This window comes from Hyperoodon ampullatus, assembly GCF_949752795.1.
Source record: "Hyperoodon ampullatus genome assembly, chromosome: 7".
Lineage (NCBI taxonomy): Eukaryota > Metazoa > Chordata > Mammalia > Artiodactyla > Ziphiidae > Hyperoodon > Hyperoodon ampullatus.
The window spans coordinates 6,219,900-6,246,709 of record NC_136920.1 but is presented as its reverse complement, the minus strand read 5'-3'; the positions used below and the strand labels follow the sequence as shown (position 1 = coordinate 6,246,709).

Genomic DNA, 26,810 nt, shown 5'->3' with positions numbered 1-26,810 from the left:
CCCCCCAGCACCCCTGAAGGTGTCACATGCCCATTTTACAAGTAAGGAAGCCAAGGCCCAGGGAGAGTTGATGTGACTTGCCCAGGATCTCCCAGCTCCTGAGCGGCCAAGGTAAAGAGTGAACATACGATTCCAGAGCCTGTGCCCTTAACCACTGGACTCCACTGCTACCTGGAGTCCAGGGCAGACGGCTCCTCCTCCAGGATTCTCCCTGAATCCAGGTCCTACCTGGTACCCATCTCAGGCTTGGGGGGCACGGGAGGTGGGTAAGTGGTGGCTGGATGCATTTCCACAGACGTTTTTGGATTAGCAGATAAACCCGTTTCCTCCTCTGTGGCCCCGTGACACAGCCTTTGCCAGCAGGGCATTCAGGATTCGGGCGCCCATGTGCTGAGCCGTCCCCTGGGCACCAGAGCCCCAGTCTTTGCCCTCAGGGGCTCCCAGCTAGTCGGAGACGGAGCTGCACACAGAAAGGGCACAGGAGCCCTGGGGGAGGGAAGTCAGCTCTGCCCTTCCCCACATAACTCAACCCTCAGCTTCCTCGCCTGTAAAATGGGGGTGTGATAAGGATCAGAGACAGCGGGCACAAAATCTCAGCCAATGCTTAGCACGTACATGGCTGACTCTCAGTAAACGGTCCTGCCCTTGTGACCACAAACCACAGGCAGGGCTGCCTGACACACGGCGGGGATGTGAGACTGAGTAAGGTGATGTGCCTTGCGTGTAGCGTGCGTACCAACTGGTATTTACTAAGTGCCTGTGCTGGGCACAGGGGAAACCATGGGAGGAAAAACCACTGCATCCACTGACTTAGTCCAAGATTCAGGAGGGTGCAGCATGTGCAAAGGCCCTGTGGTGCGGGTGCAGGGAGCAAGTGGGAGTGGGAGCAGGAGGACCCTGGAGGCCAGCAAGGGCCGCAGAGGACTTTGTGTTGTCACTGGGAGGACTCAGAAGCCGGTGCAGTCGGCCTCCTGTATCAGAAGTTTTCTCATCTTTAACTTGAGTCAGAGATGGCAACTTACATGAGAAGCAGCTGGGGAGGTGATAGAGGGAGGCTGACCCAGCTCTGACTGGGGACAGCGGCGGGGCTTTTGCTCAAGACCCACGTGAGCTCCAGGGGCACCGTGGAGGAAGAAGGCCAGTGAGAATGTGCAAGAGCAGCAGTTAGCGGGCCTCTCGCGCCCTCCCTCCCTGGCCCTGGGCTCCCAATTGTGTTCCATCTGTTCCCACTGTCCTGCCTATACGCCCGGTAACAGCTGTGCCAAACCGAGGGCCTCCAGTGGAGGAGACTCTGTTCATTTCAGAGGGCTCTCGTGCCCACCCCTCCTGTGAGCTAAGGAGATGCCTCAGGCTTGGCGAAGCCCGTGTCGCGTGGAGCACTGAGGTACAAATGACAGCCCCCGCCCCACTCATGAACATCACCCCTCCACATCCTTCCCCCCGTGGCTCGGCAGTGGCCTGTAGCCCGTGGACACCCGGGTAATAGAGACACCCAGGACTGTCCATCCACCCAAGCTCTGGGAGCTCGAAGCAGAGCTTCACAATCAGCACAATCATCATGGGCACATGATGGTCCTCCTAATGGGGCTGAGAATGAGAGTCACAGGTCACCAGCTCAGCATAAGGGAGAGATTTCCAGCAGTGAGTGCTGGGTTGGGCTGGCCTGTCAGGTGGTGAGCACCCTGTTTCAGGAGGCATTCAAGCTGAGGTTGGAGGAGTCCTTGCCGGGGCTACCACACAGCATGGGGAGGTGATGTCTGTGTGTGGTTCATGGTGGCTTATGAGAAGATTCCCTGCACCACACTCTAGCTCGGATGATTAATTCTGGGATCAACCTGACTATAAATTTAGGCTCAATGGCCATCTTCACTGAGCTGATGTGTATGTGTCTGACACTGGGCTGGATGCTCCTTGAGCTTCATCCCACCTTATCCCACAGCTGAGAAATTGTCCCCATTTCACAGATGAGGAAAGTGGGTCTCCACTGGCAGGGCCAGGAAGGGAGCCCACGTTGCCCTGAGCCTGTTCCGCCTCCCCTGCCCTCCCCTGTCTCTTTGGACCCTGCGTCTATCAGAACCACCCCCCGGCCCCCCACCACCCTCTGCTCTCATTGCCAGCCTCCCTGGCCTTCCTCAAGATCTCTGATTGGCTCCCTTCCTTCCTCTCTGATCGGGGCCCAGGAAGCTCCAAGCTGAGGCTGGAACACCTCCTGGCTGGGCACCCAGCCTCCCGGTTCCCCAGCTCCGAGCGGGGGAGGCTCACCCAGCAGCATTCACGCCCACAGTGGAGCCCAGCTGCACAGCTGCCGGCTTGACAGTTTGGTCCAATTCAATACCCAGCTGCGTTGGCTGTGAGCCAGGATGGCTAGTCAGCAGGTAATAGTGCCAGTCCCTGGGCCAGACTCAGGTTCAACTCTCAGCTCTGTCACCTGCCAGCTGTGCAACTTCAGGAAAGTTGCTTCAACTCTCTGGGCCCTGGGTTCCCCGTTTGTAAAATGGAGACAGTGGTCGGGAATGTCAAGTGAGTCACGTCTTGTGATGTCTTAGGGCTGTGCCTGGTGCTAGTTGTCATGTCGTGCTAACTGTTGCATCGGATCAGTGAGCCCTTGCTTCTTGAAAACGTGAAAACAACCCAGACCCTTGGAGATTGGAGCTCACATCTAACCTGTCACCTTGTGCCTGGGGGCCTCTGTGAATTATGTCACTTCATCTCCTTCAGAAAAGAACACTAGCTTTGGTTGGCTGGTTCCTACTGTGGGCCAGGCACTGTCCTGAGCATCTTATGTGAGTGACTCATTAATTCTCCCAGTAACTATAGGAGGGAAACAGGCTTTACTACCCCATTTAGTAGATGAAAAAATTGAGGCAACTTTCCCAGGGTTACACCAGCTAACAAGAGGCAGAGGCAAGACTTGAACCCCAGCGTTCTGGCTCCCCAGCCCCAAATACTTGACCCCTGGGCTTTACTCCCTCTGTCAGCGTTACTAATCAGGTCTAGCTCATGTGTGTGCTTATTCCTGGCAGGCTTACCTTAAATTCATTCTCTCACCTGGAACAATTTCCCCAGCTCCTTCCACAGAAACAGGCTCCCTTTCCCCCTCCAGAGTTCTGCACAGAGTTCTGCACAGGCTACCTCACTGGTCCCCACAACAACTCTGGAGAGAAACCCTGTTATTCTCTGATGTGGACAGGGAAGCACAGAGAGGTTAAGTGACTTGCCCAAGATCACACAGCTAGCAGATTTGTAGCAGACATGATAGATCCGTGCCTGGCCCACCAGCCTTCACAGTCCAGGCTAGTGCCCTGGTCTCACCTCTCCATCCAAACATCCTCCACCCCCCTTCTGTGCCCTCCTGGGGGAGCAGAGATTCACCATGAGCAGGCGGTGAGGGGCACACAGGCAGCAATGCCACTCAACCTGCCAGGAGGCAGGGAGTTGGTTGAATTTTGTGCAACCCCTCAATGAAGCCAGCTTGGTCACATCATGCTTCTTTATTGAGCACCTACTGTGTGCAAAGGGGTACCACTTCACAGCCTCAAAGGTGTTGGCCAGCCCTTACCAGCAGCCCCGTCCTTGGGAGAAAAACAGATGGTCCCATCCTTCCCCTATCCAAGACGCAGGGAAACGGGCAAACCTGTGTTTCCGCTGTTTGTCTCCACGTCCTCCAGCTCCACTTCCACCGTAGGAGACAACAGAGGTGCCTGTCTGTCAAGGGCAAGTTCAGTCTACACAGCCCCATTTGGGGGAGAAAAAAACAACAACAAAAAAGCCAAACCACTCTCATGAAGCACTTATAGAAAGAGGAGCTTATTATAAGTCAAGCCAGAAGCAACAGGAAAGGGCCTGCTGGGCTGAGCGTTGCCTGTTGACAACCCGTCCCTGCCCCCAGGGTGGAGGGAGACTCAGTCCCTCCATCGTCCCCCAGGTGTAATTAGCAGCGAGCTTGCCATTGTTGAGGGGTTTTTTTAAGTCCCTTATCCAATTACTTGTTCATTACCCTCTAAAGGATCATTTTCCCACTGGTGTTTCTTCTCCCACTGTGTCCTTTCTTTTCCTGTCCTCCAGCTGCTAACGCTTCTGCTCGCACGGTAACAGAGAGCAGCCCGAAACCTGACACTGACAGTAGCGGGGCTCTACCGCCCCAGGAGTCACCTCTGGCCGCTGTTTTCATGTTGCTTCCGCTCCACTGTGGGGTCTGGTTTGCCCAGAGGCTGACCCGCGGGTCCTGGAGCCTGTGAGCTCTGGCTGAGCTCTCCCCTGCCTGGGATTTATGACAGTTCAAAGCCTTCATTCAGTAAGGTGTCACACAAAGAAACTTTGAGCTCCATTTAGCTGTTCCCGCCCGGGATCAATTTTCTGAAATTATGGCATAATAATGGGGTTTTAAAGCCTTGTCAGTTCCAGGCAGAACAAAGGGGGTTATTTGATTTAAGCCTGCCTGCAAGGAGCTGGAGAAAGATGGTCCCGGCATTAGTGGAGTGACAGGTGTGATTGAAACCCCTCCTGGGGGGGCTGCACCCGAGACTCTGAATGGAGTGGACAGGTCACCGGCTGAGTCACCCAGTGCGGATGGAGGGAGAGAGACTGAGTCTCTGCTGGAATTAAAAGGCCAGCAGTGGGTTTGTGAGCAAACACTCGTTCAGGGGATAGATAAATAGAATCAGTGAGAAAATGAAGGGTGGGGGGCCTTTGTGCGGGAGCCCTGTCTCCCCTGTGGGCCGACAGGTGGGTTTGTGACCGAAAGCTCGGCCTCTCTGGGCACCAGTGCCGAATCAAATCTCGGAGACGGAGTTTTGGGTGAAGTAGAAAAGGAGCTTTATTGCTTTGCCAGGCAAAGGGGGCCACACCGGTTCTGCCTCGAAAAACTGTGTGTGTCCCCTGCCAGAGGACTTGATGAAGGGCTTTATAGCAGTGGTTCAAAAGGCAGGGGGCGGGGGGTTCTCTGACAAGATTAGGGTGTGGTGAGCAGGGCCTGCACTCCCTTAATCTCATCTCAGGTGGTCGTCTCCCGGTGTTTTAATTTATTTTATTTTTGGCTGCATCGGGCCTTAGTTGCGGCATGCGGGATCCTCATCGCGGTGCGCCATCTTCTCTCTAGTTGAGGCGCGGAGCTCAGGAGTTGCGGCGCGCGGGCTTAGTTGCCCCACTGCGTGTGGGATCTTAGTTCCCCAACCAGGGCTCGAACCCGTGTCCCCTGCATTGGCAGGCGGATTCTCAACCACTGGACCACCAGGGAAGCCCAGCGGTTGTCTCCTGATCTTGATGAGTTTCTCTGGTCCCTTTAATCTTGCTTCGGATGGTTGCTTGGCTGCTTCTCCGTTGATTAGCAACTGTTTGAATCCACCCTTCGGAACTCAGGGATGGTCACGGGGGCTGCTGCAGTCTTGCCTATAAGAAATGGGGGACAAAAAGGGCCTCCGTGCCAGGGAGCCCCACAGGGCCCCGCTCAGTTTCAGGTCACTCTCTTGTCCGGTTCCTGCAGCCCGAGGACATGCATCTCTGATCTCCACATTCAGAGAAAGGAGTCTGTGCTGAGCAGACGTCGGACTGTCATGAGCCAGAGGTTTGAGAAGCTGGTCTCTGCTCCCAGGGGTCTTGTTTTAAGGAGGGTGCGGCCCTGCCTGCCCCCTGGGGCCTCCGCGGCTCAAGAGTGCCTGGCACAGGTTTGGGAGACAAGACCTCAGCCCATAAGGAGCTTGGACCTCACCAGGGAGACGGGGCTGTTCTCCGGGCAGCCGCAGAAGCGCCCCAGCATCCGTCAGAGCCTTCCCTCCGTGGCCTGTGAGATTCCCACGGCGGGCCTGAGAGCCTGTGAGGTTCCGACGGGCACAAAAGACCAAAGGGCGGCCGAACCAGGAGCGTCTAATGACACGTCCAAGATCGTGCCACAGGGTCATCAGGAGCATTTCAGGGGAGGGTGAAAGCTCAGAAAGGTGGGGGCAGGGGGAGGTCAGCAGCCAGCCCAGGAAGCATCCAGAATTAGGGAAATTGGGGTTAGGCCTAGGAGTGAAAGCAGTTTGGAGAGGTCAAGCAGGGCCCGAGGGAGGTAGGGTGGGATGCGGCCTGGGAGGAGAGCCGAAGCAGAGCCCCGGGGTCCTGTGCGGGGTGGACCGGCAGCTCATCTGATGGATAGAGAGATGGATGGAAGGAAAGGGCAGACAGTGAATAGGCCAGTGCGTCCAGACGCCTGTGTGGACAGCGCCACACGCAGAGCTTGTCCAGAACGGAGATTCCAGGTCAGCGTGGTGCCCAGGAATCTGTATTTCAGCAAGCCCCCTGCGGTGGGGCTTCCGGCACAGCCCACACTCTATAAGAAATCCTGGGGGAAATGGACAGATTGCCCCTGCCCCACGTAACCATGCGGGTGTGTCCTGGTCCATTTTCTCTGCAGCTCCAGCCTACAGCAGGGGCACTTAAGCCCATAAGCAGAATCTGTACCCATTGTTCTGTGATTCTTTCTTTTGTTAATTGACGTGAAATTTACGTAACATGAATTAACTGTTTTAAGTGCACAGTTTGGTGGCATTTAGTACCCTCACCATGTCGTGCCATCATTACCGCCATCCTCCCAGGTGGCAACCTGGTGCCCATGTAACAATCTGTCCCTTTCCCCTTGTCCCCACCCCTGGCAACCACCAGTCTGCTTTCTGCCTCTGTGGTGGATTTATCTGTAGATATTCTGGATGCTTTGTATAAATGGAACCAACCATACGTTTTGTTCTATCGTCAGACACTTAATGAGAAGCGGTGGAGATCCTTCAGGTGAGCCGGGTCGGGGGACCGCTCCTCTGTCGAGCCCCTCGCCACGGGTGGGCCCTCCCCTGGGCCCCGTGGCGCATCGGCTTATGGACGCCTCACCGTAGGCCCCACAGTGGGCACTGTTATCAAGCCCATTGTACACACGTGGAGACTGAGTCTGACAGGCAGGTGGGGGGGCGCGGGCCCATGCCCACGCTCATACCTGCTTCGAGCTGTCAGAGAGAGACAGCTGTCAGAACACAGTGAAGGAAAGACAGGCCTTCCAGAACTGGTGGTGGTGTGGGAATGGGCTCCAACCAAGGGGATCCCAAGCACGTGGGATCCTCCCGGACCGGGGCACGAACCCGCGTCCCCTGCATCGGCAGGTGGACTCCCAACCACTGCGCCACCAGGGTAGATCCAGGGTTCATCACTCACCTGCTGCCTCTGGGCTCTTCTAGAAGAATGTGTTTGTCTAACACTGTGTCATTAAAACAAATGTTTGAAGGGAGAAGCTCAAACACCTGCTTGCACCCTGGCCTGGGTTCCCTCTTCACTACCTGCGATTTCTGCTGCACTGCCCTCTGGGCTCTGGAGTTTGGGGGGATGGTCTTTTCTCCTTGGCCCCCTCGTATGGCTGCTGGGGTCAAGGCCATCTCTTCATGTCTTTTGTACCCTGGACCGGGTTTGGCCCACAGCTTGTCCTCATGTGGGTGAAGCCACACCCCTAACCCCAGTCGATCTTGGGGTCAGAAGTCCTGGATCCAGGTTTCTGCTGTATATTAACCAGTCACCTGACTCCTCAGGGTCTCAGTTTACCCATCGGTGTGAAGGAGTGCGTTATCTCTGCGCTGAGGGCTTGCGGGTGGGATGAAAGGAGATGCCCCAAGCATACCCAGCACCTGACACCAGGTAGACACCACGTTACGTCTGTGTGATGTAGTTGGCACGTCAGCCAGGAGAACCATGATTGGGTACCTTGAAGGGAAGGGATGGGAACCTGGCAGGACCCGCTGCTGTCCACATGGCTGGTATAGAGGGGGAGGGCTGCAGGAGCACAGCTGCAAAGCAGGGGCCCTCGGTTTTCTTCCTGCCTCTGCCCAGTCCAGTAGCAGGTGAGTTTTCACGCTGCTGCTCACGATGCCTGATTCTGAGCTGAGACCTCAGGACTGCCCCCAACTCAGCATGAGCCTTCCCATCACCCGTCCTACTGGCCAAGACTGAATGTCACAGCTCTGCCCCTTTGCTGCAGAGCAAAGGCGTGGCAAACTCGGAGCCAGAGAGCCCAGGCAATAGGGCATGGTGGGGTCTGTGGCCCAGCAGAGAAGGCATGCCCAAACCTTGACAAATGGATTGTCACTCCTCGGCTCCGGCCTTCTGGTGCCAGAGTTTATGATTTTTAAAGGAGAAGGAGGAAACTCATGATTTTATATAAAATTCCTGCATTTCTTAAACATAGCCGAGCACAACAAACCTTGTCTATGTACCATCTCCACTCCTTGGCCTCCAAGGTGTGACCTCAGGTCCAGTCTCGATCCTGGTCAACCTACAGATACCCCTGGGAGAGGGCCCTTGTATCTATCTTAAGACATTTAACTGTAAAATTCTAGAGCAAGAATGCCTGGGTTTAAATACCAGCTGCCTAGCTGTGTGACCTTGGACAAATTACTTAACCTCTCTGTGCCTCCATTTCCTCATCCATAAAATGGCAATACAAGTTTTGCTGTAATCATCCGACTTATTACGACTATAGTTGTTATTCCCGTAAAGAAAATCAAATATCTGTGCAGAAGGTCGGTCAAGTATGGTGGTTAAGTGTAGACTCTGGGGTCAAATAGAATTCGGTTCAAATCCCACTCCTGCTGTTAACCTGAAGTTGACCTTGGACAGAGCATTTAATCCTCTGAGTCTCTGTCCTCATTTGTAAAACAGTGAGTGGAAATCACTCCTACTGCATGGCGTTGTTTTGAGGGTTCGTGTAACTGGTGTCGCTAAATCACTAGCACAGAGCCTGGTGCAGGCTGAGTCCTCATTAAAAGGTAACAGTTATCACACTGCAGGCTGGTGAGTGGAGGGAGGGGGAGGTCCAGGAGGTAGAGGTGTGGGTCGGTGAGCCTAGGAATGGGGAGACATGGGGAGGCTGAGACAGGGAAGGTTAACAGGCCAGCTTCCCTGCTGTGCATGGAGCCAGCCCTCCTCCCCCACTCAGCCCAAGGTCTCAAAGGAGGCCTTGCCATGGGCAGGCAGAGGAGGCCGGAGAGAGACAGCTGTCGGAACACAGTGAAGGAGAGACAGGCCTTCCAGAACTGGTGGCGGTGTGGGAATGGGCCCCAACCAAGGGCCTCCACTACAGTGACCCAGGGACACGTTGAAAGAGACAGAAGGAAACATCCTCACACCTTCCTTCTTAGGAGGCGGTGCAGGCTGCAGATGGGCCTGTCCCACCAGCCATATGTGTCTGCTGAGAGTACATTTGTATCGCAGGGAACTACATTTCCCAGGCTCCCTTGCTGTCCCATTTCCTGGAAGACTCAGCCAATGGGAAGCCCTGATGGGGGGCGGATCAGAAGGCGGGAGGAAGGGAGAAGTCAGGGTATTTCTCCTCCTTTTCCTCTGCTTCCTGGGGCACCTGTGGCAAAGGTTTCGCCTTCTCCCTGGCTCTACCTCCCCCCAGAAAGCCCTTCCTCCATGATCCTAGCTTCTGGGCAGCTCCAGTTTCTGGCTCTGGGGACACCACCTCCCATTGTCCTGCCACCCCTAGATAGGCAGCAGCTTCCTGCTATCGCTAATCTCTGGGTGGTCTCACCATCCGCTGCCTGTCTTCTCAGCTCTTCCATTGTCTATGTGGCCAAGTGCCAGGATTAAATTACCCCAGTCCAAAAGACCTAAGAGGTTTCTGTTTCCTGGCAGGACCTGGTTGGTACAGTAGCTAATACTTGATGGGCAGATACCCATTATGCGCAGATATGTGCAAGCTCGGAGGCCCTGTTCTCACCTCACCTTAATGGGGAGGCGGGCGTGTTCTCTGAACCAGGAGGTGAGTCAGATTCAGACGCATCTCTTGCCAGGTCCAACGCCTGTATTCTTTCCTGGTGAAGGATGATATTGGAGAATTTGCACTGAAGTCCTCATTGAATGTCCGTCTTCACACTGCCACTTATCAGATAAGCCATTTAATTCTGCCGAGCCCCAGTTTTCTCATCTGTAAAATGAGGACAATTATAGCAGCTCCCTCCTATGGTTACTATGAGGTTTAAATGAGATTAACACTTCATGTGATGGCTCTTTGAACAGCGCCTGGCACATAGCAGCTCAAGAATCCGGAGCTCTGCTTAACTTTATGGCCACCCTTATCACTACTCCAGCCCTCAGCCTCTGCTGATTTTCCCTCATGGGTGGGAAGAATTAATGATAAATGTTTCAGTCAGTGGTATCTCCATTTGCAAGTGTCTACCCATAAAAGCCATTCATTCATTCAGTGAGCTCTCTTGAGGCACCTGTCTGTGCCCCACACTGGGCTCTCCATGGGGGACCCAGATGACAAGGCCCCGTCCCTGCCCCACACCCCAGAAGGGCCACGAGACATGGGACAGGGATCATAATGGAAGGTGGCATGAACAGCATGAACAGGAGAGGTCCCAAGAGGAGTTGGTTTCTTTCCTGACACTGAGGGGGATGATCGGAGGCTTCCTGGAGGAGGTGGCATTTGAACTACGCTTAGTCTGTTGGGAATACAAAGCAGGATGTAGCAGCTAAGAGTGCAACTCTAAAGTCGGGCCACCTGCAGGGGTTTGAAGCTTGAGTGAGTGACCTTGGCTCCCCTTTCACTCTTTCTGACCCCACCTGTGACTTGGGGTCCCCAAGATCAGTGGAGCAGGATGGTTAAGAGCAAAAGCTCTGGGACCAGCCTGCCCAGCCCCTCACCGGCTGGCAGAATAACCTTGGCTGGGACTCGGTTCCCCTGTGCCTCAGCTTTTTCAACTGTAAAGTAAGCAATAGGGACTTCCCTGGTGGTGCAGTGGATAAGACTCTGCGCTCCCAGTGTAGCGGGCCCGGGTTCGATCGCTGCTCAGGGAACTAGATCCCACAGGCAGGCTGCAACTAAGAGTTCGTATGCCACAACTAAGGAGCCAGCGAGCCACAACTAAGGAGCCCACGTGCTGTAACTAAGGAGCCCGCCTGCTGCAACTAAGACCCAGATAAATAAATAAACCAAATAAATAAGTTTTTTTTTTTTTTAATGAGCGATAGATCATCCCTGCCTCACAGGGTCAGTGGGAGAGCTGAACAGTTTAATTCATGTGAAGTTCTTGGTCCAGCACTTGTTGCCCTCACTTACCAAATGGTGCAGAAGAGGAGAATGCTTTCATGGCATCTGACGTTGTGGGGCTTCTGAGCCCCTAACTTCCTGGTTTTCCTCCCTCCCTGCAGCCGCCACCTTCATGGAGCACTGGAAGCGGAAACAGATGCGGCTCAATTACCGCTGGGACCTCACAGGCTTCGAGGAGGAGGAGGTGAGTGGGCTTGGCAACTGCGCCCCCACCCCGTGCCCTCCCGCGTGTCCCCCGCGGCCCCCACCCTGTTGCTTCTGGGAGACTCACGTGGAAGCCCTATAGGGTCCTAAAGCCCAGGCAAGGCTGCTCCCTGCCTGCCTCTCAGTTCACGTCCCTGATGTTTGAATCCCCCGCAGTTGCCAGGGCAACCGTATGATGTCTGTTCTAGTGTTTTTGATCTCCATGCTCACATGGACGCACCACCCAGCAGCGTGGTTGGGGACTCAGGCCAAGGCTCACCATGCTGATCTCATCCTGTCTGGGGGCAGCACCGCGGGCCTGGGGAGGGGATCACCACCACCCATGAGGCTGAATCCCCAAAGGCAGCCGTGAGGCTTTGCCCCGGGTGCCAAACCCACAATCCTCAGAGCCAGCTCTTGGCCTGCAGTCGGACGTGGCTGAGAAGTGGGGCAGATCCTTCACTAGTAGAGGGAAGCCACGTACTGGGCATCTTCGTGCACCAAAGAGAGGGGCATTCGGGGTTGAATGACCACTGCAATGGCAGGTGGACCCCCCCTCCCCAGGGTTGCTCAGGAGAAACTTTGCCAGTGCCCCATTCCGTATTGCCAGCTCCAGCCAGAATCCCCATGTTATGAGTGGGAATAAAAAGGAACAAGGTCTCCCAAATAGCAGAGCCATTAGGTGTGGCCACAGTGACCACAGCTTCATGTTATGAAATCTTTTGCTCAGTTTTTTTAAAGAGAAACTGCTCATCCATTTTCACTGTAATGTGAAAATCTCTTCCATCATCTTTTTAAACATCCCTATTATTATATTTCCCCACACACGCACTCCTTCGAAGACTGGATCACTTTTCCACCAAATGTGTAGCTGAGAATCCCCTGTGCAGGCTCTGTGCTGAAAGTATTGTCAACAGACAAGGGCGCTAGTTTGCTGGAAGAGGCACCAGCTTAGTGGAGACGAGACGACCTCTGGGATCAGGCTGTCCTTGCACCACCCTCGCTGTGTGACCTGGGGCAAGTTGCTTAACCTTTCTGTGCCTCAGTGTCCTCACCTCTCAAACAGGGATGGAGGAGTAGGGTTTGAGGGGGTCTCCCTGGGTCAGCAGATATAAAGCACTTCAAGCAGGGCGTGGCACCAGCGGGTGTCCCTTAACCCGTCTCCCACCTCTGGGTTCAGCCTCTTCCCCAGTGGGTCTCATCGTCCCGTTTCACAGATGGCGGGGCCAAGGCTGATGCAAGGAGAGCCACGCAGCTCCTTAGGGGCAGAGACAGGCGTGGAACGCCATTCCCCATGACGGGCCCTGGGTCACCTGTCTGCCAGAGCGTGTTCTAAAGATTCAAATAGAACAAAAAGCAGTGTTGTCTTGTTATTTTGGAAGTAGATTTAGAACATCCCTTTTCATGATGTCCCTGGGGTTGGGGCAGTTCGATCCCTTGGGGACCCATCCCGTGAACTCTTCACCCTGATGGCTCAGACCCTAGATGGTGGGGTGGCAATCAGAGCCACTGGGCACGGGTCCCCAAGGACCCTGAATGAGTCCCCGAAAGCGAGCCCCCCACGGCTGGCCAGGGCCTCTTCTGGGGTGGTCACTCGAGACGAAGGGGCAGCCTCTCCACGACGTGACCCCAGGTGTCCACTCTCGGAGCAGAAGGAAGCCTGTGTACCCAGTCATCTGGCCTGTGTGTTCCTTCCCTGAGTCTAAGACAGTTCAGCCCAGCACTCCCTCGGGAATTACCTAGAACATGTGACCTGCGGAAGCAGCAACACACGCGGTCACCCTAAAGTAGCATCAGCCTTTAGTGAGCCCTCCTTATCCACCCACGTCCAACTACCTTCGTCCAGGTTCTTAAGTATATCATCTTTAGCAGACGTAGCCTGTTTCTTAAAAAAACAACACTAGTAATGAAATCTTTTTGTTTTTGTTTTACGTGTCTGGTTCCCGGAAGGAGGCTGTCAAGGTTTGGAATTTTTTGTCACTCCTCTGTCTTCCAGTAGCCTGTCTCCCCCGGGAGAGGGACCTTCTCGCACACCTGATCCGTCTGTTTCTGCTGAGCAGTTCCCTGCAGCTCTTCCACGGCGGGCAGGGGTCTCCGTTTCCTCCCCCACCTCTGGGTCTCTCTTAACCCCTGTTCTTCTGTTCCAGTGCCCTTCGCTGATCTGCTCTGGGCTCTCCCGAGGTCTGGTGCCTCTGGTCTGCCCCCGCTTGCTGTCACTTACTGCCATCTCTTCTGACCCCCACAGCTCCAGATAGGATATTCTCAGGGGCCAGTTCATGGTTGGGTGTTCAGAGTGAGTGGCCTGCAGGATGGGCTGCAGCCTGGTGCAGACTGACCTGCCTGCAGGACACAGAGCCCGATTCTGTGGCCTTCCCAGTGGGCTAGGTCTCCCCACAAGGTAGAGAATTCTGGATGAACTGCATACAATGAGTTCTAAATTGGAAATGGTACAAACAGCCAGCTAGGAACTGACCCCAAAGGGTGTCCAAGGGAATGTCTGGGCTGATTTTGCCATGCGTGCTCCTCTTGAGGGTCTCAAACTCACAAAATTAACAAAGGCTCCCCGCTGACTTGGTTTCTTTTGCAGGACCATCCCAGAGCCGAATATGAAGCCAGAGTTTTGGAGAAGTCTCTTAGGAAAGAATCCAAAAGCAAAGAGGTACGGTGGCCGCTGCCAGTTGGCTTTCCCAGAAGTAAAACATTCTACATTCATCAACATTTCAGACCAGGGATCAGCAAACACTGTGTAGTTGGGGGGGCCGGCCCCCAGACAGGGCCAGATAGTAAATATTTTAGACCCTGCAGGCCTCTGTCATAGCAACTCAACTCTGCCATTGTAGGATAAATACAGCCATAGACAACAGGTAAACAAATGGGTCTGGCTGTGTTCCAATAAAACTTTATTTATAAAACAAGCAAGGGGCCGATTTGTCAAACCTGCTAGAGTAGAGATCTACCTTTTTGATCTATCCTGAGGGTGATCTCAAACTTCAGCCAACATTTCAACATCAAGAACCGAGTAGCTTTGCAGCTTTTTTGCTCTGGGTGGTCATTATGTCCAGCCCTCCAGTTCTACATTGAGTGATGGTTGGAAGGGTTTTGCCCCAACAGGGTCCCTGAGCAGCTGGCCAGTTCCTTGTCTCACTCACAGACCATGAGAATGAGAGAGAGAAGTGTTTTTGTGAAGTTCCTGAAGCCATCACCTTTTTTATAACAAATGCCTTTCTTTTTCCCCAAAACCTTTCATTCAAATTGGCAGTCATGTTTGCAGCCTGAATTCTCACAAACCTCTGGGGGTGCTCGGTTATTTTTTTAATGGAGGTTTTTTATATGACATGGGACAAGCACAGAGCACCCGGGCCCTTGTCAACCTCTCACTGAGGCTGGAAAGTCAGGTCCTGAAGGGACAGGGAGCAATTGTAGGACACTCTTCCCTGATCCCGGTGTTCTGGGTCACACCTGCACCGTTGGCCTCCGGGAGTGACCAGAGCGAACCCCTGCATCGATCTTTTCTTGTCATTGTGTCCCATGGACAGAGTTTGCTGGTACAGAGTGGCTGGGGGTCCCAATTACCAAAAGTCCCCTCTGGGGGGGCAAAGTGGGTGCAGCAAAACCCCCTCTCGGGCCCCAGTTCCCGTAACAGAGCAAAAGCCCAGCTCAGTCCTCCTGCAGCCAGAAAGCGGGTGCACTTCCCGGAACTCAGAGTGTGAGAGGGACCGAGGGTGCAGAGAAAATAACCACAAAAGCGTGAGTCCTCACCCCAAAATGAGAAGACTGTCCTTTTAACTTAACACATCAGAACGCATGTCCCGAGCACATTGCCTTCGGAGCAGCCGCCCTGTGGCCTTGAACCAAGGGCTCCAACAAGGAGCCCCCCATGGGCTGCGTCCCCTCTCCTAAAGGGAGAGGCGTGGTCGCCGCTGCTCTGAAGCCCCCAGGCCCCCATGGTGAGCCACCACGACCCGCGTGCAGTGCAGCATCCTCGCCCCCCAACAGTCCACCCCACGGCTTTACGGTGGCCCCTCGTAGCGTGAACGTGGTTGGGATTTCATTCCTTCCTAAGGAGAAAACGGCTCGGTGGCCCACGTCACATCCACTTAAGTCCGGGGCTCGACCAAGCCCGAGTGCCGGGCCTGGGCAGCCGTGCCAGATTCCCGGTCACTCTGCTTCTTGGCTTTGACCCGAGCTCTTTGATCACCAGAACAACAAAGGTCGGGGTTCATTTCTGCCAGCCTCTGATGGTGACGCCAGGCCCTGAATGCCTCCGTGGGGCCACACCCTCCCTTGATTTTCTCCTCCGTTTCCCTGGCTCCCAACTTTGTGGTTTTCATTTTTCCAGCTAAGGCACCAAATCTGTTTAGGAAAGAAAAGATCCACCCCTTCACTGACGTGTTAGGATTCTGAGTGTGGCTTCCTTCACGTTGGTGTAAAATGCTCAGGGTCATCCTCGCCTTTGCATAAGATGCACCGTCTGAATTACGGCCACCGTCTGGTGAGAGGGGCCCCATGGAGCCCACCGAGCGTCCAGGCTGGAGTTTTCATTTCCATTACCTTTGTGGCAGCCTTTCTTTTAGAATGTGGGTCTCTGCCATCTCTGATGGGTTTAAGATGCCCAGAGCCTGAATCAGCCCCAGCAGCCGGCACAGCCAGGGGTGCGCTGGCTGCCCAGGGGGCCGATGGGGGCCTGGGTGGCGGTCTCACCCCACGGTGCTCTCTTGTTTCCTCCACCCGCCCCAGAAGCGCCGGCACCGTCCGGAGGAGCCAGCAAACAAATGGAGGCAGAGGGTTAAGACAGCCATGGCGGGGGTGAAACTGGTACATGTCACGTCGGGCCGTCGCGAGGCTTGAGTGTTTGCAGACGACCAAAGTCCACTGTGTTTTCCTCAACCGACTGACTGCTGTATTATCCTTTTAACATTCACATCCACGTTCCTTTGCCTTCCTTCGGCACCCACGGGCTGTGACGTGTGTTGAGATGTGTCTGCATGGCTATGGTGGGTTCGTAGGGGGAGCTCGGCTGTCTCTGGAGCTTGTGAAATGTGCCTGTCACAGCTGCCTGCCAGCGGTCCCTGGTCTCATTAACATGCATGCCACCTGCCCTGGAATGTGTGGCCTCGGGTGTCATGCCTGCCAGCATTCTTTGACCTCGTCCATGCATTTTTCCAGTTAAAAATCCACCCCATTCTTGAAACATCCCAGGTTAGCAACAAGCGTCCACTTCAGATCCCTCCAGACCCTGCTGTCCCTGTGCCAGAGCCTTCGGACCACGTGTCCCCGCTCTCCGCCATTGCTACGTGGCAGGCAGCGTTTGAACTTAGAGTGCTGGTGGCTTGTTTCAACTTGCTCTGCAAGGGCTTCCCTGGTGGCGCAGTGGTTGAGAGTCTGCCTGCCGATGCAGGGGACACGGGTTCGTGCCGCGGTCTGGAAGGATCCCACATGCCGCGGAGCGGCTGGGCCCGTGAGCCATGGCCACTGAGCCTGTGCTCCGGAGCCTGCGCTCCGCAAGGGGAGAGGCCACAACAGTGAGAGGCCCGCCTACCGCAAAAAAAAAAAAAAAAAAAAAACTTGCTCTGCAAAGGAAATGTACTATTATGGTCTGGGTGGTGAAGGAAAACAGCTTAGATCTTCTGGCCTTGGAAATGAGACCTTCAGCCAAGCAAAGGAGTCCAGGCTTCTCCCAGACGGGGGTCTGATCATCTAATTTAGAAAAGCCTCTGGCACCATCACGCCCCGTACACAGAGGACTCACTTTTTTAGACAACTATTATTATTTCTATCATTTCGTAGCATCATTTCATCGGGGATAAGGCCCCGGATGCCAGATGTTTGCACTTGTTCATCATCATTTCTTTTTAACTGTGCTTCTGTTGTCCAAGTTGTTTGCGCCCATACATACGTGCACACACACATCTTTCCACTGGGATGGTCCCCACCGCTGACCCAGCCCTGTTCGTGTTGTAGACAGACAAGGTGAAGCTGACCTGGAAAGACCGGTTCCCAGCCTACTTCACCAATTTGGTCTCCATCATCTTCATGGTGAGCTCTGGGAGGTAAAGGAGGGAGGTGTACCAAGGTGTGCAGTGCTCACCTGGATGGGGCCAGCCATCCTCGTGGCAGCTGTGTTCATCCCAGGCTGCAGTGACCCCCAGGGGACTTCCCAAGCCCTGGGGCCCGTGCGGTGGTTTCCTTTGGTCCCCGACACGCATCTTTCATTCTGAGAGTGACACATATAAGTAAGTAGTCATTCAAACCCAGGAGTTCACAGGTATTATTTAAGACAAAACGGGGGGCTTTTAAAGAAAACCAGTAAGTGAAGAACACACGGGACAAAAATCAGGATGATGCCACTCAGGTGACGGAGGGCCCGTGACACCAGGCTCATCCGGCCGCTGCTGATTTGAATAAATTGCCAACACCGTGGCCGGCTCTATTAGGGGATTTTAATCCCCAGTTAATTGGGCTGCATCCCTGGAAGGCCTCAGGCCCATGCTAGCCGTGCTTTCATTCCCCCCCAACAATGGGTCAGGGCCACCTGTGGTCAGTGTAGCGATGACCTTGCTATCAAGGTCATCCGCATGGCCGCCGTGGACCAAGGGCTGGGCTGTGCCCAGTGGCCTGAGGGCCTCACACCTGCCTGTTCCCCTCCTGCTGATGAGGAGACGGAGGCCAGAGGTCTCACCCCATCCCCAGGCCAGAGGCCAGGCAGATAGTCTGCCCTGAGACACCCCCCGCCCTTCCGTATGAACTTGGAGACCCACAGGTGGGCTTGCCTTGGTTTTCCACTGGGGGTGGCATCTGAGGCCCCCTAACCTGAACAGTTGGAAGCAGAGGGAGGACTCCATTTCCCCTAACGCTCTCTCACATGGCAAGAAGGATCTCTCTGATGTAAAGAAATCTGTGGTGGGGACCCCCAAGACCACGGATTGGGAGCCACTGGGGGGTGGGGGAGGGCCGTTGGGCTGTCAGGATGACTGGGTGGCAGTGGGCCCAGCCGTGTTTTGAGGGTCCTGGAGCACACCCCCCAAATGCACAGGAGTGCTGGCAGGGTAAGGTAGGATGACGGGGTCCCTGCCCGGAGCATCCCCGAGGCTCACCCGACAGGGGACGGGGTGCGGGAAACGGGGGACTCAGGCACCAAGGTTCAGCCCCTCCTGGCAGAGAAGAAGCAATGTCAGCACAGAAGGTCCAGTGAGGGGATGACAGGAGGTGGGAGGCTGTGGGCCCTTCTGTGCCATGGCAAGTTTGGACAAGAGCCCTCGTGTTACGGGTCACTTCCTTGATTAGTCTTCAGGGGGGTTTGAGTTTCTCTTGAAACTCTCATAATAAAGATCAAGATGGTGGGCAGTGGAGTGCTGGCCTGGCACCTCCGTCAGGTGTCTCTGGCCTTCTGTGCACCTGTCCTGTGCCTGTGTCCCTCTTGGTCACAACATGGCTGCCCCACCTCCAATATCACCTCCACTTTCCAGGCAGGAGGAAGGGGAAGGAGACAGAGGCCAGTGGAGGCAGCCCCTCTTTGAATGTGCTTTCCCAGAAGGCCTGCCCACACCTCTGCTTGCATCTGGCCACCCCCGTCTGCAGAGAGGCGGGGAAATGGGCACATTGTCACTGCCGCAAAGGTGGGACAGTGGGTAGGGAACTAGCTGACCCTTGAGGTACTGGGGACCCCATCACAGATGAATCAGTTTTGTCCTGCACTCGGGAGCTTCATTCTCCGAACAAATAGCAGGCGAGCACCTACAAGGTGCCCCCATGCTCCTGGCCCTGGAGATGCTGGTATGAACACAATGACCAAACCCTGGCCCTCACAGCCCTTTCCTTCCAGAGGGGGCATTGCACCCAGGAGGGAACACAGCTATAGGGCTTGTCATGGGGGTGCACCGGCCTTCTGACAGGGAAAGGGGGCACCATGCTGAGTCACCTTGCAGTCCTGGCGCCCCGTCTGCACCTCCACACACAGGCAGGAGGGACATCCCGGAGCCCAGGGCGGTGCCTTCCCCTGGGAGGGGCCTCTTGGCAGGAGCGCGGGATTTTCCCAGGAAAGCCCGCATTCCGGGAGCCGGGAGCTGGCGGCGAGAGGTACCCACACCTCACCACAGGGCCCCCCCTTCATCAGGACGTTCCCCGGGCGTGTGTGGTCACCGTTCAGTCGCCCGCAGATATGGACAGCTACAGAGTTACTGGCCCGAAATTTACAATAAGAGCTTCCTGGGAGATGCCTGTCGCTGTGGCCTCCCTCTGGGGTGAAGCAGCCACAGCCCTTCCAAGCTGCAATCAGAGGCACACAGCATGGCTCCGTGCCCCTCCAGGGCTGTCCTGGGAGCCTCGAGGGGCTGTTCTGGCAGGGGTGGGCCACCCTGCACAGCCTCAATGGGAGTGACATGCCCGGGACCCTGGACACACAGAGGGTGCAGTGTAGTCGGGCTCGGGTGACAGCCCTGCACAGCTGCCCTCCATTCAGTGTCCCCTCGGGACTGGCATTTGCAGGAATCCGCACTCTCGGGGCAGGACACAGTGAGGACAAGGTCTTCCAGGGCGAGTCAGGGCCTTGGAGGGTTAGGAAGACGAGCCCAGGCAGACACACGGCTCCACGCGGAACAGACTTGTCATCCTAGCCTAGCCCGGCTTCTCGAGCGGCCGCCAGTCCAAGTTTTAGGGAATGTTCTGGTCCCACAGTGGTTTGGGCAAGATGAGGGTCTCGTTCCCAGGGACAAGCCGAAGGGTGTGGGTGGCTCCCGGCGAGGTCGGGAGAAGGGACCCCATCCGTCTGTCCCAGCCAGGCCTGCAGCGTTGCTGGTGGGACCAGACCATCCCACGCCCCACCCACCTCCTGCAATAGCATCGAGAACGTCACCGCTTCCACTCAGGGTCATCCAGGCTGGGGGGAAGCCCCCCCTGCAGTTAGCCTGCCGTCACACAAGCCAGGCAGCCACTGGGGTTGCAGCGACCCTAAGTCCTGTCGGGGACGGTGGGCAAGATGTCTCGATGCCCCATAGTGAGCAGCAGAACCTTGCCCTCCGAGCTTGGTAGACACACCCAGAAAATCCCAGTTCACGCGCTGGGTGACCTGGCCTGGTGGCCCAACCTCTCTGAACATCAGTCTCCTCTTCTATAAGACAGAATCTAGCCACTCATTCATCTGTGAAGTTAGCACCCATAAAGCCCAGGGCGTTTGGTGGGTGACAAGAAGCACCCATCTTTGTTTTGCAGTGGAAGTGCTCCTGGGTGGGGGGACAGCTGGGCCCAGGGAGCTGGGGGAGGTTGTCCGATGGGCCCAGGGGGACCCGGCCAAGAGCGTCCCCTCCTCCCCCCGCAGGTCGCAGTGACCTTCGCCATCGTCCTCGGCGTCATCATCTACAGAATCTCCACGGCCGCGGCCTTAGCCATGAACTCCTCCCCCTCCGTGCGGTCCAACATCCGGGTGACGGTCACGGCCACGGCGGTCATCATCAACCTGGTGGTCATCATCCTCCTGGACGAGGTGTACGGCTGCATAGCCAGGTGGCTCACCAAGATTGGTGAGTGCCCCGGCCAAGCCCTGGAGCCTGGCGGCCCCAGGCCACCTCCTTCCGGCTGTGGGGCCTTGGGCTGGTCACTCACCCTCTCTGAGCCCCACTGCTGTGACAACTGAGGGAAGTGGTCAGCCTGGCCCGGGGCAGTGGCTCAGCAGCGTGTGTCTCACTCCTTCTAGAGGTTCCAAAGACGGAGAAGAGCTTTGAGGAGAGGCTGATTTTCAAGGCTTTCCTGCTGAAGTTCGTGAATTCCTACACCCCCATCTTTTACGTGGCGTTCTTCAAAGGCCGGTAGGGGCTTCTTCAGAGACTGAAACGCACTGCTTTTCCGCAGTCCAGTAGAAGGCTCCCCTCCCTCATCTCTCTTCAGGTGGGAGGCACCTGGCCCAGGACAGAGCAGTCGGTGTGGCTCCCACTGCCGCCGAGTTTGGGGAGAGGCCTGGCTCCTGCTGGGCCCCCAGGGAGCAGGGTCCCCTGGGAAGCAGGGACCCTAGACTTTGGGGATGCCAGGCAGCAGGGACCCTGGGAAGCAGGAACCCTAGACATCGGGGAGCCCAGGGAATAAGGACCCCGGGAAGCAGGCACCCCAGGGAAGAGGGACACCAAGCAGCAGGGACCCGGGAAGCAGGGACCCTAGACGTTGAGGACCTCAGGGAACAGGACCCTGGGAAGCAGGGACCCCAGGCAGCAGGGACACCAAGCAGCAGGGACCCGGGAAGCAGGGACCCTAGACGTTGAGGACCCCAGGGAACAGGACCCTGGGAAGCAGGGACCCCAGGCAGCAGGGACCCCAGGCAGCAAGCTCCAGGGGTTCCCACAGTGCAGGGGGTGAGGGCTGCAGGAGAAGATGCAGGAAAGGCAGCCGCTGGTGTTCCAGGCTGGTGGGGGGTGAACCCCATGCCCTGACCCTCTGGAGCCGTCCTGGGTTTATCGGGGCCTGTGGCCCACCCACCAAGACTCCCCACCACCCCTCCGCCTAGGGGCTGGCAGGGCTGATCCCAGAACCCCTCCCGAAATCACCTTCCTCGGCATCACGTGATTTATAAGTACCACTCCACCCTGGGGTCCTGGAGCTGGGCCAAGGTGCACAGGCCCCCCCTGAGAGCACCCACATCAGAGCAGGCTCTCAGAGGGCCCCTACTCCCACAGCCCACAGGAGGCTGAGAGGCGGCCTCAGGGACCACCCGCACCCCAGCCGGTCCGCGGTCCCCAGCGTGGTTCCGTGACCCTGCCACGGCGGGTGGCACCCTCTGCCCTTAGGCTGTTGTGCCTTCTTCCCCTCCTGGGCTCCCTCCCCTCTATCTGCCCCTCAGCCTCTTGGTTTCCTGTTGAAGCTATGTTTTCTTACCCACCTGTTGGTTTGGGGATCACATGAACGTTCAACCAACAGAAAACCCCTGTGGCTGATTCTTAGGCGGTGAAATGGGCGGAGGGAAAAGCCTGTGAGACACCGGAGGCTCTGACCTGGGGAATCATGACACGGCCCAGTCCCCACGTGGGGGTCTCCGCGAGCCCACTCTCCCCTCTCTAAATGACCCCCAATTGTTGCAGGTTTGTCGGACGCCCAGGCGACTACGTGTACATTTTCCGTTCTTTCCGGATGGAAGAGGTAACGAGATCGTACGCACTGCTCCGCTCTGTTGGTTCTGTCCACGTGGCAAGCCTGACAGCTCCCTGCCCTGAGAGACCCCTGCTCTGTTCTCCAGCGGCAGGGACGGGGCTTCGCTCTTCTTTGGTCTGTCCATATAGGATTACCCTGAAAGGAGAACGTCTCTTCAGGGTCATGGAAGCCAAAAAGTTACACCCGCTTTTTTTTTTCTTTTTCTGTAAGACCTTGAATGTTTTTCTCTTTGGTTAAGATGAATTAGTGAGGGAAAAACAGGACTCAGCTACACTTCTTTTACTTTAACATTGAAATGCCCACCTCTCTTCCCGCCAAGCACAATGCTGGTGACCTTTGGCTTCTGCTCAGCGATTCCGGCCACTCCAGGTCTGGTGAGTCATCCAGCTGCCTTCTGCCGCTGAGTCCTGGCCCCCAGACTTGCTCTGTCTGCTCCGTCAGACCAAGCCGGGCTTCGGGTCTCAGGGAAACCAGTCCAAATTTCCAACTTCCAGAATAATTCAGCATATCGGAAAAGAAGACTCTTTTTTTTCTTTTTTGCGATACGCGGGCCTCTCACTGTTGTGGCCTCTCCCGCTGTGGAGCACAGGCTCCAGACACGCAGGCTCAGCGGCCATGGCTCACGGACCTAGCTGCTCCGTGGCATGTGGGATCTTCCCGGACCGGGACACAAACTCGTGTCCCCTGCATCAGCAGGCGGACTCTCAACCACTGCGCCACCAGGGAAGCCCCAAGAAGGCTCTTTTTTATCACGGTCTTCTTGATAAAGATTCTGTGAAACGGTAGGGAGGATTGGGGTGGGCATCAGGTACAGGGTGATCTGGCTGCCTGGGGCACAGTCTAGAAGTTCAACCGCCTAGATGCCGGCCCCTGAACATCCCAAGACATAGGCCTCATCCGCAGTAAGGGATGTTCGCAAAAAGCCCACAATGTGCTCCCCCGCTATATAACACATCATTTACATAGATGACACCCTGTTAATCTCTTTAATGGCTGGAGAAGTTGGGGAAATGCCTTTGTGGAGTAGAATAAAACAGAGGAAGTTTTTGGGTTTTTTTAATGAGACTGATGGCTGTCCCAGATAAATTTTTTGGTAACGGTATATAAAGTTTTGCTCGGGACTCAGAGAGGAGTGAGCTGTGCCCCAGAGTGTCACCCAGTGTCCCTTGAGTTCCCTTCACTTGGACAAGTTAAGCTTCTGACGGCCTGCCCAGCCCCCAGTACAAGCCCACGAAGGACAGGGCATTAGGCCTCCGAGGGGTGGCCAGCTTCCTCACCCTGCGGCTTCCCAGCTGCACGGCCCAAGCCTGCGTGGCCCTGGGGAAGGAGCAGCCCTGAGATCCAGCCCCACCACTGCCTACTCCCTGGCAGTGTACTCCGCTCTGAGCCTTGCTCCAGCCCTGAGAGCCTGTCGGCCAGGTTGTACTAGCTTCCGGGAGTTGCTGTAACAAGATACCACAGACCAGGTGGCTTAAAACAGCAGAGATTTATTCTCTTATGGGTCCAGAGGCCAGAAGTCCAAAATCAAGGCATCAGCAGGGCTACGCTCGCTCCGAAGGTTCTAGAGAGGGTTCCTCCAGGCCTCTCTCCCAGCTCTGGCGGCCGCGGGCAATCCTTGGCCTCCCCTGCTCATCGATGGGCCTCTCCGATCTCTGCCTCGTCTTCACGGGGCCTCCTCCCCTCTCTGTACCTGTGTATTTCCTCCTCTTATCAGGACACCAGCAATAGGAGCAGGGTCCACCCTATGCCAGCGCGACCTCATCTTACCTCGGTCACATCTGCAAAGACCCTATTTCCAAATAAGGTTCCGGGGGTTCTGTGTGGAGGACACAATTCAACCCTCAGCCCGAGGGCCGACCTCCCCTCGCTGGGAGCTGGGGTCTCTCTCCCGATAGGCAGGGCAGGGGCAGGGGCTGACGCCCGTTCTCTGTGCCGCAGTGCGCCCCGGGGGGCTGCCTGATGGAACTGTGCATCCAGCTGAGCATCATCATGCTGGGGAAGCAGCTGATCCAGAACAACCTGTTTGAGATTGGCATCCCGTGAGTAGCATCAGCTTCAGGTCACGGCGGAGCAAGGGAGAGATCAGGGCCTTGGGGTGCTCGGGAGACTCTTGCAGTAGTCTGGGTGACAGATGATGTGGGGCCAGGACCAGGGTGGGGGCACCGGAAACGGAGGTGGTGAGGACACAGGAGGAAGATGGGCTGTAGCCACCCCTAGTGGACGAGGCCAGGGACGAGGCCAGGATGACCCCTGCTCCCAACTGGCTGAGGATGCAGGGTACCCATAGGTGGCCCCAAACCCACGTGCCAGCCTCCATGGTCCAAGGCAACCAAGTCTGCTTGGGCCCGGCCAGACCCCTGACACCTGAGGGGCCCTCCCTGGCCTCCGTTTCCTCATGTCACAAACAGAGCAGTGATGCTTGCCCGCTGCCCCTGGGGAAAATGGCAAAGGAAATCATCAACAGAGAGGTCATGGCAAAGATGTTAGTTTGGGATTTAGAACACTCGATGGCTCAGAGAATTGGAAAAACAACTTGGAGGTGCCAGAGCCCCAAGCCCACCTTCCTGGAAACCTAACCGAGGTGACGTCGTGTGTCTTTCAGGAAGATGAAGAAGTTCATCCGTTACCTGAGGCTGAAGCGCCAGAGCCCCTCTGACCACGACGAGTACGTGAAGAAGAAGCAGCGGTACGAGGTGGATTACACGCTGGAACCCTTCGCGGGCCTCACCCCGGAGTACATGGAGATGAGTGAGTGACGGGAGGACCCTGTCCTGGGAGACGGGGCAGGGCGGAAAAGGGCCAGCTGGCCGCCTGGGGCTCGCCGCGGTCCCTGCACGGAGCGGGACACACCCAGGACTCAGCCGTGTCACCTGCAGCTGTGTCGCTGGATGGGAGGACGCCCAGAGGCGGCACATGACTCCCAGGAGTGGGGCGAGAGAGAGAGGGGACAGGTCAGGTGTGACCTGCACGGCAGCCACCTGGAGCCTCCCTGACCCCACCTCCGACCTCTCCCTCCACTTGGGCCACACTGGCCTCCTTGCTGTTACCCAAACCCATAGAGGTCACTCCTGCCAAGGGGCCTTTGCACGGGCTGTGCCCTGCCCGGAATGCTTTCCCCTGGTATGAGCGTCACTCCCTCTCTCCCTTCCTCCAGGGCTCTGCTCAGAAAGTCCCCCGCCAGAGGGGTCTTCCCAACCGCAGCGTTTAAAAGGGGCAGCCCCTCCCCCTGCTTTCTGGTTCTCACCGCAGCTGATATCTTTAGTCCCCATCCCTTTCTCCTTCCTCCGCCATCTGCCTCTCCTGTAGAATCAAAGCTCCATGAAAGCAGGTCTTTTTTCTTCTTCACTGCTATACCCCCTGCCCCTAGAACAGGTCCAGCTCTACACTGGGTGCTCAATACGTGCTCCCTGAATGAATGGATGAGTGAAGGCTGAGACTCACGCAGAGGGGTCCCACAGTGTCGTGCCCCCTAACCACCATGGACAGCTTATCTTAAATGCTGGGGGACTTCCCTGGCGGTCCAGTGGTTAAGACTCTGGGCTTCCACAGCCGGGGCCCTGGGTTTGATCCCTGGCCGGGGAACTAAGATCCCTCAAGCCTCGCAGTGCAGCCCAAAAAAATTTTTTAATGCTGGTTCCCGGGCCCAATCCTGGTCTGCACGGAGTGGGACCCAGAACTCTGCGTTTTAACAGGCACCTGGGCGAACCAGCCACGGACTGGTCTGCAGGGTGGGCTGGTCAGGGGTGGAGTGGCCTTGGGTTGCAGGAGTGGTTCTGTTTAATTGTACCGCAGGCGCTTCCCTCCCTGTTGGCAGAGTTGGTCCCAGTAAGTCACTCCCAGCTTCCCGGACGACGGTGCCATAACACTCTGAGACTTAAAACAAGGAGATGGTGTGGTGTTTGGGTGACATCCTCTGTTTTGTCCCGGAATCAAATCCAGGCTGAACCGGAGGCAGATGGGCAGCTCCCTGCCCTGTGGGTGCCGCTTCCCCAGGCCTGCCCTCTGCCCGGCTGTTTGTGCTCATCGTGGGGCCTGGGAGGAGGGTCTCCATGGCCTGACCCCGTGGGAGGATGGACAGCAAGAACAGCAGCCTATGATCCGCTGAGAGACTGCAGTCGGTCATTTCCCCAGATTTTAATTTTTTTTAATTTTATTATTAGTATTATTATTATTTTGGCTGCGTTGGGTCTTCGTTGCTGCGCGCAGGCTTTCTCTAGTTGCGGCGAGCGGAGGCTTCTCTTGTTGTGGAACACCGGCTCTAGACGTGTGGGCTTCAGTAGTTGCAGCGCGTGGGCTTAGTAGTTGTGGCGCACGGGCTTAGCTGCTCCGTGGCATGTGGGATCTTCCCGGACCAGGGCTCGAACCCATGTCCCCTACATTGGCAGGCAGATTCTTAACCACTGTGCCACCAGGGAAGTCCCCAGATTTT

General features: G+C 56.2%; 1 protein-coding gene across 2 annotated transcripts in view; it reads left to right on the top strand.

The window, feature by feature from the left end:
- Window positions 1-26,810, top strand: part of ANO1 (anoctamin 1) — a gene marked incomplete at both ends in the record, with an annotated part of 164,967 nt that overhangs the window by 121,204 nt on the left and 16,953 nt on the right. For both annotated transcript variants that reach the window (XM_079708287.1, XM_079708288.1), the window contains 9 exons: window positions 11,170-11,252; window positions 13,839-13,910; window positions 15,989-16,066; window positions 17,213-17,287; window positions 20,565-20,766; window positions 20,940-21,051; window positions 22,312-22,369; window positions 24,320-24,420; window positions 24,984-25,129. In XM_079708287.1, coding sequence (XP_079564413.1) covers window positions 11,170-11,252; window positions 13,839-13,910; window positions 15,989-16,066; window positions 17,213-17,287; window positions 20,565-20,766; window positions 20,940-21,051; window positions 22,312-22,369; window positions 24,320-24,420; window positions 24,984-25,129 — 927 coding nt within the window. The remainder of the gene's footprint in view (window positions 1-11,169; window positions 11,253-13,838; window positions 13,911-15,988; window positions 16,067-17,212; window positions 17,288-20,564; window positions 20,767-20,939; window positions 21,052-22,311; window positions 22,370-24,319; window positions 24,421-24,983; window positions 25,130-26,810) is intronic.